General features: G+C 30.9%; 1 protein-coding gene across 2 annotated transcripts in view; it reads left to right on the forward strand.

Moving 5' to 3' along the window:
• LOC127734760 (protein rolling stone-like) overlaps nucleotides 1–9,629 on the forward strand; it is a 20,597-nt gene extending 10,968 nt beyond the window's left edge. For both annotated transcript variants that reach the window (XM_052244770.1, XM_052244769.1), the window contains exons 2-5: nucleotides 1,084–1,300; nucleotides 2,087–2,306; nucleotides 5,417–5,521; nucleotides 6,120–9,629. In XM_052244770.1, coding sequence (XP_052100730.1) covers nucleotides 1,097–1,300; nucleotides 2,087–2,306; nucleotides 5,417–5,521; nucleotides 6,120–6,502 — 912 coding nt within the window. In that variant the 5' untranslated portion in view covers nucleotides 1,084–1,096 and the 3' untranslated portion in view covers nucleotides 6,503–9,629. The remainder of the gene's footprint in view (nucleotides 1–1,083; nucleotides 1,301–2,086; nucleotides 2,307–5,416; nucleotides 5,522–6,119) is intronic.
• Nucleotides 9,630–15,830: the final 6,201 nt, after the last annotated feature.

Genomic DNA, 15,830 nt, shown 5'->3' on the forward strand with positions numbered 1-15,830 from the left:
TTGCCAAGGGAAATTTAACAACCATCAGTCAATCTTAACTTTTGTTTTAGTAAAAAGCTAGTAGCTATGGTAGCCTGATTAACAGTCTTCTACTGCATGTTTTTAGCCATCATCCTTCCTGTCAGTTATAACTTATATATCATGGTTATGAAAGTTATCAATAAAACATCAGTTTTGATGTGTACATTTCAGCCTAATACTTGAAATATTTAGCGATCATACTTTATTACACATTTAACCTTTTGAAACTTGTTTTATAAATTACTACATACATCTGTGTATATCTAAATATATACATGTACATGTATATGGTATATTAAAGTTAAGTATTTTTGAAACACACAATAGACTCATGTTTAGCCATTATGAATTTTGTCAGTTGCATGAAAAGTTCAGATGTCCGAAGTTTACTTTATGTTAAGTAATAATTTTCTTAACCTTTGATATTCATTTTATCCATCATGTTGATAGATACAAGTACTTTAACACATGGTGAAGTCTGTTATTGCATTGAATATTCCATACACATTACACAAACATGAAAAGGAAGTTTGTAGGAAATAATCGTAATTAAGATCTTAGATTTTTACACTGAAATTGTGCAGTTTTTATTAATTTGAAAGTTTGCTTATACAACAAGGAAGATTTTAGTTTGAAGTTAGCAAATAAGGAACTTATTGATAGTTCCTTGTTTCAGAATCTGATGCATTCTGGGTAATACTTTCAATAACTTACACCAAAACGTTGTGATTGGCTGACATTGTCTTAAACAATGGAATTTCAACCAACAATGAGTAATTTTCTTGTTTTAACACACTAAAATGGTGAAAAAAAATAGAAATATAAATATGTTTGCACTAATGCCTGTGGCTTGAAGACATATATGTTTATAAACATGATATATATATACAATGACCTATATTTTGTAATTATTATCAAATATTTTCGGACAGCTAAGTTTTCTGTGTTAGCGCAGGGTGTCTTTGAGTTTAAACTTTGGCCAAGGACAAGCTATTTTTTTCAGAAAGAAGGAAGTTCAGTAGTACATACATATTGTTACGATTTCTTATTCCTTCATTTTAGTTGAAATAACAGTATGTTCAAGATAACAGCCAAGTTTGTTCAGGCAACCCATGGGGGTGTACGGACCCTACAGAGAGGAATGCAGACCTACACAAGATATGCTTACTATTCATTGAATGATCGTAAAGGAACACAAGATGGGTCCATGTCTCAGAAACCATACCAGCCACGGTACAGTTTGGATTACGACAGACCAGAAGATTTTGTTAAATCTCAGGTAAAACAGACAGGTTGCTGTATTTATCAATGTAATACTTAACAGTCATCAAATTTAGCTGTGTTCTTCAGGCATTTGGCCGGCAAAAGTCTGTCCAGTCCGGTCAAAATTGGAATATTTTCAAGTAGACAAATAAATGATTTGAAGCTTCCAAATCAGTTTACATAAAAAATCTTATGAGGAGGACTGTATTTGATTTGAACAAGTATGAATAAAAGGTGATTTAGGGTACATACATTAATGAGACAGTGACCCAAAAAACAAAAAAATATGTATAGAGGGCCAAGTGCCACTGATTACATTTGTATTCCTCATTTATCCTTATTTTCTTATTATAGACTAAATGAAAGTTTGAGCTTCTTTGTCACGCCTAATTTGATGAAAACCAGTATATTTTGAAAACAAATAAAAAACAATTAGCCATTTATCATGTGTATTGTATCAAGATGTCTTTATTGTTGGAAAAGTAAAATACTTCACACTATGCCTGCCTTATTTTTTATACAAAAAAAAGATATTCTTTCTTTTTCATCTAAATAATATGAATTTTTCTTCTTCATCTCAAGTACTGTGTGAAATGTCCTACGAAGCTTTTAAAAGCCTTAATTCATGCACACTTATTTCAATAAAATAAAAAAAATCCTAGAAAATACTGCATGTACTTTTCCAACTTGAAAAAAAAGAAAAATGAGATGAAAATGGAATAATCATGGATATAAATTGAGCATGAGCCTGACCAAAAAATATAATGAGGATTATTTTTGAAGTTTTTTGTTTTCTTTACAGTGGTGCAAAAATCAAAATGACTCTGTCAACTATGCAATCTACAGAACGTTAGTGGCCTTGTACTTCCTGTTTGTGGTGATGTACTCGGCAATAGTTGGAACTCTCAAGATGAAGATGTTTATAATGTTAACTTACTGGTCTCTATATACCCTAACAGCATGCCAAGTCCTTAGGGCAGTAAATGTGTGGCATTACATCTCTCTGAAAAAGCAGAAGAAAGGTAATATTATACATTTATTTCCCGTGCCAGAGGGAGATTTGAAGATTTGTTCACCCAAGAATGTTCATATTTCACAAGGGCTCTGCCCGAGGGAAATATGATTTTTCGAGGGTGAGCAAATCTTCATATCTCCCGAGGCAAAGGGAAATGAATGTTTTATTCCACTGACTATGCTTTGTTTACTATCAATACATTAAATATTATTTTGCATACATTTTTTTCTTATCCGCTTGTCAGTTTTGTAAGTCAAACTAAACACGACATACCCATTGATAAACAGTAAGGATCAAAATTTAATTATAAGTCTTTTTGTTTTATCGTCTGAAACAAATTTGAAAATGATAATGATTTTTGCTATCGCTATTTTAAGAACAATAAGAAGTTCAAAACGTTATGTACATTAACCGTGCGTAACGTCGCACGAAGTAATCCCGACATTTCAGAGGGGAATATGATCCTCAGAATGGAATATGAAGATTTGTTCAATGACACGTGGGATAGTCTCAACCAATCAAATATTGATTAAACTACCAATATGTTTAAACAGTGGAATAATACCAATAATAATACTGTCGATTCATTTATTTTCATGGGTACCAATTTTGATGGATTGTGGAAAAATTGTGTATTTTATTTTTAGTGAATATTTGATTTCATGGTTTTGCCAAAGTCTGCATGCACACAAGCCTTTAGGAAATTTTTACACGTTGTACTTTGATTCACCTTTATCCACGAAATCCATGAAATTGGTATCTCACAAATAATACTGTAAGTTCAGAAATTATTGTGTGCATTTATTATCGCGATTTTTTTTAGAATGGATAAAAAAGTTGAGATTCATTATTGCGATTTCAGGAAACATTGCAAACAGATATATTCTATCAGATATTAAAATGCGAGTTTTTATTATTGCGATGCTTACTCAGTCGCATTAATAAAAACCTTGCAATAATTTCTGAATTTACAATAATGAATCTGTTCCGGACCATATGAGTATTTGGACCATATGAGTATTATACTCGTTTGGTTATTAATGGGCCGGACCATACAAGTATTTAGACCATATAAGTATTCTTCAAATAAATTCCTACTTCCTTCGCAGGAGCACATAGCTTATTCTACGAACCAAAAACGGCACAAGTTACTAACTGAATTCCTTTATCTTTTCATATTGTTTGAATCTTGGTGTATCTGTTACATGTATCTTGCCTTCGCTAGAATGAATCTAGAGTGTTTTATCTTGTCAACATTTTTGTTCCTAAGTGAAACCACAGACGTTTTGGGCAGGGACATTTTTAAAAAAATATTTTTTAGTGTTAAAATTATTATTTCAGAAACAAAATTTCTTCTATTCTCAACTTATTTTCTTCAATTATTGTGTTCTTTCTCATATTCATACGGTTTTTCTTTTCTTTTAAGATTGTATAAAAAGAAACAAGAATGCATTAAACAGATAAAACAATTTGAAATATCAAAGAAATTTTGATTTAATAAAAACACCAAAAGAAAATAAAAAAAAAAAAAAAAAGAAATCAGTGTCCAATGTCCAAAGTTTCTGTGAGTTAAGCAATTGACCTCTTGTTTAACAGTTAATTTAGATATTTCTTGAAGTTATTTTCATAAGTCGACATATTGCGTTTCGTACAAATTTATGGACAAATCATTAATGACCTTGTAAAAATTATTTTACTATAATTCTAACTTGAAAGTAAAATTCACTTTATTTCATTTATCATGTAATAATGATTAAAATATGATTGAATAAGTAAAAATTTCATATTTAGACACTCTTAATTTATGGGACACCTTTTCATTGTTTATCGTGTTCATTAAACGGACCATACGCGTATGGTCGGACCATATGAGTATATACCCATATGGTCATGACCATACACATATGGTCCAAATACTCATATGGTCCGGAACAAATCCACTGCAGACACAAACTTGAAAAGAACTTAACATGTCTGAGGTAAAAAGAGCTTTGAAATTTATCTTTATCAACATGATCAAAGTTACTACAAAGTTTTTAAAAATCTTAGTATGTTTTATGCCAGTTATTGTCATAGGTAACAAAATAATGAATTCAATATGATTTGTGATATATACCAATTTTTGTGATTTATATGAGGGTGTGGATGGGGGTTTGCAGAATAGAGAATAATGGGGAAAAAATATAAAGAATAGAGAAAAATGAACCAAAAAAGAAAGAATAGAGAATAATGAGGTGCTTAAATATAAAGAACAGAGAAAACTGGGCAAAAAGTATTAAGAATAGAGAAAAATGGCCTAAAAAATTAAAGAATACAGAAATGAAGGACCCATGATGTTACATAGTTAATTCATCATCACACTCTATGGTCTTCAGGGAGATAAAGTCTCAGTGTGATTTTGTAATTGATAACATGTGAACTGTTTTAATAAATAATTTAATGCTAAAATTTATGTGCAAATTTATTAGCTCTAATGAATTCCAGTATCATTGTTTATTGTGATAAAGTGTAGATTCAGTACATTAATCCTATTCTGATATGAGTTAAATTTTAAATCTTTCCATTACGCTCAATATATTTCATCATTGTTCAATTCTTTTTCTTATTTATACAGTAACACTGTATTTTTTATATATTTAAACCGCACACTAGCTGGGGTATATAGTTTTTGACCTATCCAACTGTCATCTTGGTGTCTGGATGGTATCAAATACTTTATATCAGATTCCAACTTTACATTGATATATGGTTAAAAATAATGAAAGGAAGATCTTTATTGGTGTTGAGGTCACAAGGGTCAGGGGTCAAGGTCATAGTTGCTAATAAAATAGACAGTGATTTTGTGCAGGAAAGTTGTTTCTGGATGCTTAATCAAATGCTATATATTGGATTTCAACCTTACCATGGAATATGGTCACATAAAATGAGAGGAAGATCCCTATTGATGTTGAGGTCATTACCTCTTAGGTCAAGGTCATAATTACTAAAATAAACTCAAAAATATGAAGCCATACATTACATAATAAGCAAAAAAAAAAGATGACCCTCATCTTGCTAGATTGTTGTCTCATGGATATATAACCAGAATTAATAGATACTTTCATGTTTATTTTCCAGAATTGCAGATGATAAAAAGATTGAAGTGGCAGTGGACTTTGTATAACATCTCAGTAGGTACAGCACCAATAGTAGCTACATTATATTGGGGTATAGCTTATGATGGTGAGTTGGATTCATCAAGTCTTTTCATAAAATATGATATAAAAAATTAAATGTGATTTCAGAACTAATGGTTATTGGCAAAAGTTTTTTTGTTAAAATTCAATTTAACATAGATATACATCTGCAGTGTCAGTTTGCTCAGAAAAAAAATGTCTTTGCTAATCCATGCGCAAGACAAGGAAATTATGACAAAACATTTAAAGGCAGCTGGAGGTTCTAAAATGAAATCAAATATAAAAACATAAAAACTTGGTCAAAATGTAGTTTTTGTCTCCCCTGTGACGAAAGTCAGCGACACTGTTGTCTGCAGTGTCAACAATTGTTAAGTTTTCTCCTTAAGTCAGTTTGATAGGAACTACTTGTGATATTTTTTACATATCAGTATGACGACTATTTGCTCTGCCCCCTAGTTTTTTTCTGAATTTTTGCCGACAAGCGGGACATATATCTGTGTCAACAGATTATAACAGGAAGTACATGCACATCCCCTAAAAATACCCTCCAAAAAACGAACAAATTTACTTTAAAAAAAAAAAGCAGTAACCATTTTCATGATATAACGAGTTAAACATTCATGTATAATTTTCTGTTCTTTCAGGATCTGGATATAATTTCATCAATGTAAACACACATGGAGTCAATGCTGCATTTATCCTGTTAGATACATTCATAACCAGAATGCCTGTCAGACTACTCCATGTTTACCAGAGTTGGTTGTTTGGGTTTACTTACATAATATTTACCATAATTTACTGGTTCTTCGGAGGATTAAACCAGTTTGGTCAACCATTTATTTACTCTGTTCTAAATTATGGGCGGTCACCGAAAACAGCATTAATATATATAATGGCTATAGGTTTTATAGTTTGTCCATTAATACACAGCTTTGTATTTTTTCTGTACAGATTCAGGGTGTTTATTCATAGATATTTGACCACTATGGATAAAAGAGAAGCACTCGTTCATAACAGGGAAAAATAGACTTCAGTATTATATATTATATTTTTTTCTAGTTTGTCTTTCACACGTATATTTCTATAATGCTCAAATTGGAGCTATGCAATTGCTCATATTGAAGCTACATACTTGCCTTAGCTATTATTTTATTTGTTTTTGTTTAGTCAATATAAATGTTATTGTTCATGTTCATCTAAAGACATGTTTAAAAATCAAATGAATTGAATCATTGTAGAATTAGAAGATCTGTTTAATATAGTGGTTTGCTGTGAGTAAGGAGTAATTTTTGGTTCGTTTAGGGATGGAAAATCCAATTCATTTTTGTGTTAACATTTTCATTACAATAATTGTAGCCATTTTCAGCTGCAGTATAAAAACACTATATTAGGTCAATGTCAGAAAAAATATCAACTTTTTTGTATTTGTCACAAAACAGTTAGGGGCTCAGTAAACCTTCCCAAGATTCTGAGTCTCATACAAAAATTTTTATATATTTTTAACATTGACCTAAATTTTATATTTATTTTTCACTTCATGCTAAGGTTGCATTACATAGTAATTCATCCGTCAGTCCCTTTGTTTTTCCTTGGTACATACATCACAGATATTTTTCTATCTCTTGGTTTCTCAGTTGAATCTCGTTATTTATTTATTTTTTTCATATTAAGAACAAGAGATTTTTTTTTCATAAGACCAAGAGTGTTTTTCATAAGAAGTTTATCATTTTGTCATGCATGAACTATTGTAATAAGTATGCCATTGTTTTTATTGAAATTCCAAAATATGTATGCTCAGTATAATTTTGTGTTATGTATTGTGCCAATTTCTACCAATATACCAGAATTCTGTTGAATTATTTTTGTTTTTCTAAACTTCAAAAAATAACTTCTGTCTACTACAGGTAATTAAATAAAAACAAAAATAAGTACCTCTTCAATGTCTATTTCTGAAAAAACAGCACATATTAATTTTGCACTTAACCAATGGCCTTATAAAGTTAGACTGTTTAAACTATATGTTTTGCAATAACTAAGCTGGTCTTTTTTTTATATACAATTCAATGCAATTTATGTAGTTGTCATTCCTGTGTATGAAATTTTTATATTATAGTATTGTCTGTTATATTTTACCATTATTTTTTTTATACATAGGTATGTAGTATGATGTGTAAAAATGATAATCTTATTTTGCTTATACTAGAAGGTCTTCTCGCAAAAAAACTCATGACAATAATGATCACAGGTTATATACTCTTTTGTCAAGAATTTACAGCAATTATTCCCTGGCTTATATATTTTTTTATGAAAAGATTAATAAATTTTATATTTAGAAAGGAAATATGCTAAAGTCTAAAATAAGTTTGAAACTAGAGTTCCTGGACATAATAAAAAATTATTATTGAATAGACATCCATGAAATTGAGGATACAAGAGTGATTTGAATGATGTTTTTTTTTAACAATATTCATTTTGACAAGAAATAAGTGATAATTACTGTTGAAGGAATTCGATAAAACAGCTTTCATCAAATGCAAGAAGGGAGATAACTCTTTTCTGAACTTTATTGAAATGGATGCTTAAAAATCCATGAATTGCTAATTTTGAATTAAAAATAATGGTCATCTGTGAGGGAACCATGATCCCCAAGTGCAATTGGCCAATGGAAATATAGTTTGGCACTGCAACAAACTTTCTGTGCATAATATTTTTTCAATCAAATATTTGTTTCTGAACAATAGCTTCATGTTTGTGCAAGAAATAAATTTGATTAAATTAAAACTTATGTAAATCTTTATCAAACTGCTCCTACAATAATAATAATAATACTTTATTCAGAAGCAATACAGCTTATCGAACATACATTTTTACATCAAATTTTAAATGCATCAGTGTAATATTAATAACAATAATTATACAAAATACACATATGGCGGAGAATGACAATAAATTCATATGATAAATAAGGAATAAAACTACAAAATGTATGTATTACAGATTTTTTCGATGTTGAACAAAAATTTACATAAATTATTAAGTTCTTTCACATTGTGAACTGATAACAACTGTATAAGTTTAAAAGTTGATGGTTTTTGCCAATAATATTTCTTTAATATATTGTTTTCTTATATCACTATATCTATTACATTCTAAAATAAAATGGTATTCGTCTTCAACAATATTGCTATTGCACATAGTCTATTTTCTCTATCTACATTGTAATATTTGCCTATCTCAATATTGAGGCTATGGGCAGAGATACGATATTTATATATATAAGGTTTATATATTTGATTAACAGGTCTACAAAGATTAGACTTAAATTTGAAGATTGAACAAAACTAGTGATCTGGTTTATTTATTGATTTCTGAAGCAAGCTGAACAGAATGAATGACCTTTTAGTTGACATAGTCAGATGATACTGTTTTTTCATTCCTGGTTATTTTTATATATAAGTATTGTTTATTTATGGTTTGACCAAGATATTCATATTTGGGATGGCTGTTTAATATATATATAGAGCTCATTATAGAAATGTTTTGCCAAAATCAAATGTTATTGAATTTTTTTCAAATTAATCATGGTGCTGTGTTTTTTAAAAGAACTAAACTTCTCATGTTGAATCATTTTTATTTCCCTGTTCATCATATTTGGCATGCATTGTTTTGACTCATTAGATTTCATTCAAGATTTTTCATCTTTCGTGTATTGCTGATTTATAACACGCAAGTTTTTGTACATTTCCTACTATTAATGCACTGATTTAAAGGAAATATGATATACATGTTATTTTTTAACCCTTTTTGCTTAATACAACAAAAGTTTGTCATAGATCTTGAAGGTGTTTTTTTTACAATGGGATGAAGTTACTTGTAATTTTATAAATTCAAAATCATTAACAAGCAATGAAAACTTATAAGTATTGTACAAGTTGCAAAACTGTTTTTCTTTATTATAAAGCATTTGTAGTTAGTAGTAAGAGTACATTCCTGTATTTTTGCAGTTTTATAAATTAAACTTTACACAGATCATTCATGCTTCCATATTTCTAAATAAATATAAAATCATTTTGCATAATGAACAAAATTTCATTTGTGATGGCCATTATAAAAATGTGATATTTAGGAATCAATTAAAATGAGATATTTTGTGATTGTTTGTTTTTTCTTTTGAATATTAATAAAAGAAGATGTGGGGTATAGATTATTGAGATAGCAACCCAATGACAAAAATAACCAAAAGACATCAAGAGGGCAACATGGTCTTTAATAATTACAGTAAACATTGAGATATGACATAAAAACAATTGCTGACGAGGTTCCTGACTTGGGACAGGCACATGAAAGGTGGTAGGACAAAACTTTAACTAGAGGCTCTAAAGACTGTGTTGCTTACCTAGGTCTACAAGCATCTAAAACAATGGAGTCTCTCCAAAATTGTAGACTAGAAAAGAAATCATGACAAAAATCTTGTTATGGCCCCGCAATAAACTTGTCAGGCTATATAGTTTTACTTTTATCTGTTCCGTCATTCTGTCATTCCGTAACAAACAGGTATACAAACTTTTTTCTAAACACCTTCACATATTGAGCTGAATTTTAGTATATGAGTCTACTATGATGAGTAACAGATTGAATTTACATTTGGTTCCGCTCTGCTGATTTTTGCCAAAATTACAGGCTTTGGACTTTGAAAATTTCATAAAAAAAGCAGTTATAGGGACTTTCTTATACCGCCGCAAAAAATTTTGCGTTCGTATTATGGTATGGCGATGTCTGCGTCGTCGTCCGAAAATATTTTGTTTCGCAGACAATAACTTGAGTATAAGTATTTGGATCTCTATGAAATTTTAGCAAAAGGTTCCATACCACAATAGGAAGGTTGGGGTTCCTTTGGGGGATTATTGTCATAGCTGTTTAGTAATAAGGGACCAAAAACAAGCATTTTCTTGTCGTCCGAAGACATTTTGGTTCACAGACAATAACTTGAGTATAAGTGTATGGATCTTTGTGAAATTGTAGCACAAGGTTCCATACCTCAATAGGAAGGTTGGGATTGATTTTGGAGGTTATTGTCATAGCTGTTAAGTAATTAAGGGCCAAAAAGGGGCAAAAAACAATATTTTTTATTGTAGTCCGAAGACATTTTAGTTCGTAGACAATAACTTGAGTATAAGAGTGTGGATCTGTATGAAATTTATGCACAAGGTTCCATACCACAATAGGAAGGTTAGGATTGATTTTGGGGGTTATTGTTGTAGCTGCTAAGTAATTAAGTGCCAAAAACATGCATTTTTCTGGTTTGCAGACAATAACTTGAGTTTAAGTGTATGGATCGCTATGAAATTTTAGCACAAGTTTCCATACCACAATAGGAAGGTTGGGATTGATTTTGGTAGTTATTTTCGAAGCTGTTTAGTAATTAGGGGCCAAAAACAAGCATTTTTCTTGTTTCAGGACATTAACATGTGTATAAGTATGGATCTCTATGAAATTTTGCCACAAGGTTCCATATGAAAATGGGCCAAAAAAAAACTAGGATTTTCTGGTTTCTAGACAATAAGTTGAGTATAAGTGTATGGATTTTTTTTAATGCTCCTGTCGTAGCGGAGGGGGCATTAAGTTTTACCCTTGTCTGTCTGTACGTCCCATAATTGGTTTCCATTCTCTAACTTTAGTTTGCCTCAACCAAATAATATGAAACTTATACACAAAACACAGATCAAGTTTGAATTTTGGTGGTGTCACTTTTACCATTCTAGAGTTCTGCCCCTTTCCAAATGGAAAAATTGCAAAATTTTTCGTTTCTGTTCTCTAACTTTAGTTTGCCTTAATCAAATGTTATGAAACTTATACGCAATGCTAATTACCACAAAATACAGATCAAGATTGAATTTTGGTGGGGTCACTCTAACCGTTCTAGAGTTATGCACCTTCATAAATGGAAAAATTGCAAAATTTTTAGTTTCCGTTCACTAACTTAAGTTGCCTCAACCAAATGTTATGAAACTTATACACAATGCTTTTAACCACAAAACACAGATCAAGTTGAATTTTGGTAGCCTCACTTTAATCTACTAATATTTCATTGATTTGTTAAAACAAGATTATAGCAACATTCATATTGTAAAAAAAAAACAGTAAACAAATTGCATAATATTTATATATATGTAAAACTGATACTTTTTTTTTCAATTTATAAGAGGAAGATTTTCAGTACCAAAATCAATAATATGCATTTGGAAAAAAATTGTAAGCTCATTCCAATTTAAAAAAAAAAACAGTTGGCTGAGAATGAATATCCCTGTATGATATTTATTGACTGCTTTGAAATACAAAATGTACAATACCACCTCTCCTTATATTGATAATGGTACTGGTATCAATAAATTGGTAAATAAATTTGAAGTAAGCATAGAATGAATCTCTTGCCCTGGAAATATTTTCCTCATTGAAATCTGATAAACATTCCAATTTCATTCATAAACTCAAATTAGCAAATGTAATTGATTTTTATGCCCCCACCGTAGCGGAGGGGGCATTAAGTTTTACCCTTGTCCTTCTGTACATACGTCAGTCTGTCCGTACGTCCCAAAATTGGTTTCCATTCTCTAACTCTAGTTTGCCTCAACCAAATGTTATGAAACTTATACACAATGCTTATTACCACAAAACACAGATCAAGTTTGAAATTTGGTGGTGTCACTTTTACCGTTCTAGAGTTATGCCCCTCTACAAATGGAAATATTGCTGAATTTTTCATTTCCGTTCTCTAACTTTAGTTTGCCTCAACCAAATGTTATGAAACCTCTGCACAATGCTAATTACCACAAAACACAGATCAAGTTCCAATTTTGGTGGCGTCGCATTCACCGTAGAGTTATGCCCTTTTGCAAATGGAAAAATTGCTAAATTTTTCATTTCCGTTCTATAACTCAACTCAACTAAGTGTTATGAAACGTATACACAATGCTTATTACCACAAAACTCAGATCAAGTACAAATTTGGGTAACATCACTTTTACAGATTTTGAGTTATGTCCCTTTATAACATTATATGCAAGCGGGGGCATCTTCGTGTCCCATGGACACATTTCCCATTTATTTAATTGTGCCACAAGGTTTTATGCCATAAAAGGAAGGTTGGGATTGATTTTGGGGGTTATGACCCTAAACAGTTTAGAAAAAAGGGCCCAAAAACAAGACTTTTGTAATACTTTGTATTAATTGCTTATTTCTTGACAATTTTAATGGGGTTTAATTCAAAGTCTTGAATTGGTGGGGTTCTTTAATATGCTGAATCTAACCCTGTATTTAGAAATTGGATTTTGGGCCGTTTGTGAATTGGTCCATATTAAGGTCTAAAAGGGTCCCATTATCAAATTGGTCCACAGGGTCCAAAATTAAACTTTGTTCATAAAAAAATTGAATTCTTGGGGTTCTTTGATATGCTGATTCCAACCATGTATTTAGATTTGGATATTGGACCATAATTGGTAAATGTCCAATTTTAAAATTATTTAAGTACTTAGACCACATACACCACCATGGCCAAAAGAAAGAAAAAGACAAACAACAGTACACAAAACAACATAGAAAACCAAAGACTGAGCAACACGAACCCCACCAAAAACTGGGGGTAATCTCAGGTGCTTTGGAAGGGTATGCAGATCCTGCTCCACATGTGGCACCCGTTGTGTTGCTCATGTAAGTACAAATCCGGTGATATGTCTAATTTTGTAGGTCACATTCGGGGGGAGGGGACAAGATTGTAGTTACGACTTGTGGTGTCATCCGTAAAATTTACGAAGGGATGATTTCAACTTCACCACTTTGAACTATTGGTTTAATAGCTTCCTTGTGAGCAGAAACCCTCTATCAAGGAAATCATGATAGGAAACACAAGCTCTGGAATATTGTATCCAACTGGGAGATATATACTCCAAATGCACTTGCTGCTAGAATGTTGCTACATAGAAATGGAAAGTTCACAATTGGGAAGCTGAAATCATCTCTTTTGTCGTGAAGTTTTGTTTTCAACTGACTCTCATTGTCAATTTCTAGATGTAAGTCAAGATATGACACAGACTTAACTGTATCTGTTGTATCTTTTATTTCAAGTTCGATAGGATAGATGCGTTCAACATAGGTCACCAAATTTCGAATTAGTTATTGAGAGAACATTATCTATATAGCGGAAAGTGAAATTAAAGGATACTGCTTACTTCTTTTCTTTCTTACTAAGAAGTTCCTGTATGAAGTGATATGAATAAAGGAACAAGTCGACAAGAAGAGGAACACAGTTGGTTCCCATGGAAATGCCGATTGTTTGTTGAAAAACACAAATATGTTGTCAATCTTGAAAACCTTAGCTCATATTGTCCATTAAAAATAAATATAACATCATATGATTATTTAATTTAAGAGAAGAAGTATGGTTTGAAATTTACTGTTCATTATTAGATTATAAAATGGTTAAATAGAGCTATAAATCTGTCATCCCATGCTGATACAAGGACAGATAAATTAACTTACCGGTAATAAACAAATGTTTAAAACAAAAACCTGAGTTTGTTAATATGGAGAGATGATTTTGTCCAGTTTCTGATATTACCACTCCAGGACAGGAACAATGAAGTTAATTAAAATTTTGTTTATTTCAACATTTTAATAACTATATAAATCATGGATGTTGAATATTAAAATGAATAAAGGAAAGTTTGTGATGTATTAATTCCCTACACATTAGCTAATGTGTGTATTTATTTGAATGTTTTGTAATTCTTTGTTTGTTATATTTCAATGTATTTCATTAGGGCCTCAGGAAAGATTAGTTTTACAGCTAACTGTGTAACCCTCTTTAAATAAAGAATTATTTTTACATGTATTAGTATTATTATATTAAAAAAATTGAAAAATTTTATTTTTCTTCCTATGAAAACTACACACAATTTGTATTACATATTTACATTTGTAATTATAACAAGGAATTAATTAAATCTAGAATAATCTTGAATTCTTGAAAATTGATAAGAAATATTTGATGAAGATTAACCCAATCTAGGAGGGTTAGCCATGCATGCATGGCTAGGGGGGTAAGTTAGTTCATACTGAAATATCAGTGAAAGTAAAATTAACCTTAGCCATGCACGCATGACTAACCCTCTTTAGTAAGGTTAGTTTTCATCATACATTTCTTATTAATTTTGCAGAATTCAAAACTATTCCAGATTCAAATAATTCCTTGTTTTAACTAAATACTCTCATTTATGAATATGGATAAGTGTAGTGTATTTACTATTAATTCATTCATGCAGCAATTACCACCTATTATCAAGAAAACAAAACATGTGGTATTCATCAACTAAAACACTTATAATTTGAGTGACAATTTTATTTGAAAATTTTGTGTTTCCTAAGTGGTGTGGCTAATAAGCTGATTTTAAATCCATCATTATTTTGATGTGATTTCTTGTGGATAACTGTAGGACTGTATTAATTAGGAATATTTTGTAAATTGTTTTTTTTCATTTTTTTTGTAAATTTTTTGAAGAAGTTCATGATAGGTTTGTTTGTTATTCTGAATAAATTACTTTTCGGAATGCTTTTTTATGAAGCAAACCCCCTTAAAACCTTAGCTCATATTGTCCATTAATAAATAAGTTAGTTAAATTCTTGGTGTACTTGGATATGTTGAATCTGTCCAAATCGAGGTTCAAAAATTGAATATATTGGGTTCTTTGATATGCCCATTTCCATTATCAATTTTATGAATCTAATAAAATTGAGAATGGAAATGGGGAATGTGTCAAAGAGACAACAACCCGACCATAGAACAGACAACAGCAGAAGGTCACCAACAGGTCTTCAATGCAGCGAGAAATTCCCGCACCCTGGGGCGTCCTTCAGCTGGCCCCTAAACAAATATATATACTAGTTCAGTGATAATGAACACCATACTAAACTCCAAATTGTACACAAGAAACTAAAATTAAAAATAAAACAAGACTAACAAAGGCTAGAGGCTCCTGACTTGGGACAGGCGCAAAAATGCGGCGGGGTTAAACATGTTTATGAGATCTCAACCCTCCCCCTATACCTCTAGCCAATGTAGAAAAGTAAACGCATAACAATACGCACATTAGAATTCAGTTCAAGAGAAGTCCGAGTCTGATGTCAGAAGATGTAACCAAAGAAAATAAACAAAATGACAATAATACATAAATAACAACAGACTACTAGCAGTTAACTGACATGCCAGCTCAGACTTCAATTAAACTGATTGAAAGATTATGTCTTCATCATATGAATATCAGGCACAATCCTTCCCGTTAGGGGTTTAGTATCATACCATC

Source organism: Mytilus californianus, unplaced genomic scaffold (genome assembly GCF_021869535.1).
Source record: "Mytilus californianus isolate M0D057914Y unplaced genomic scaffold, xbMytCali1.0.p SCAF_3, whole genome shotgun sequence".
NCBI classification, from domain to species: domain Eukaryota; kingdom Metazoa; phylum Mollusca; class Bivalvia; order Mytilida; family Mytilidae; genus Mytilus; species Mytilus californianus.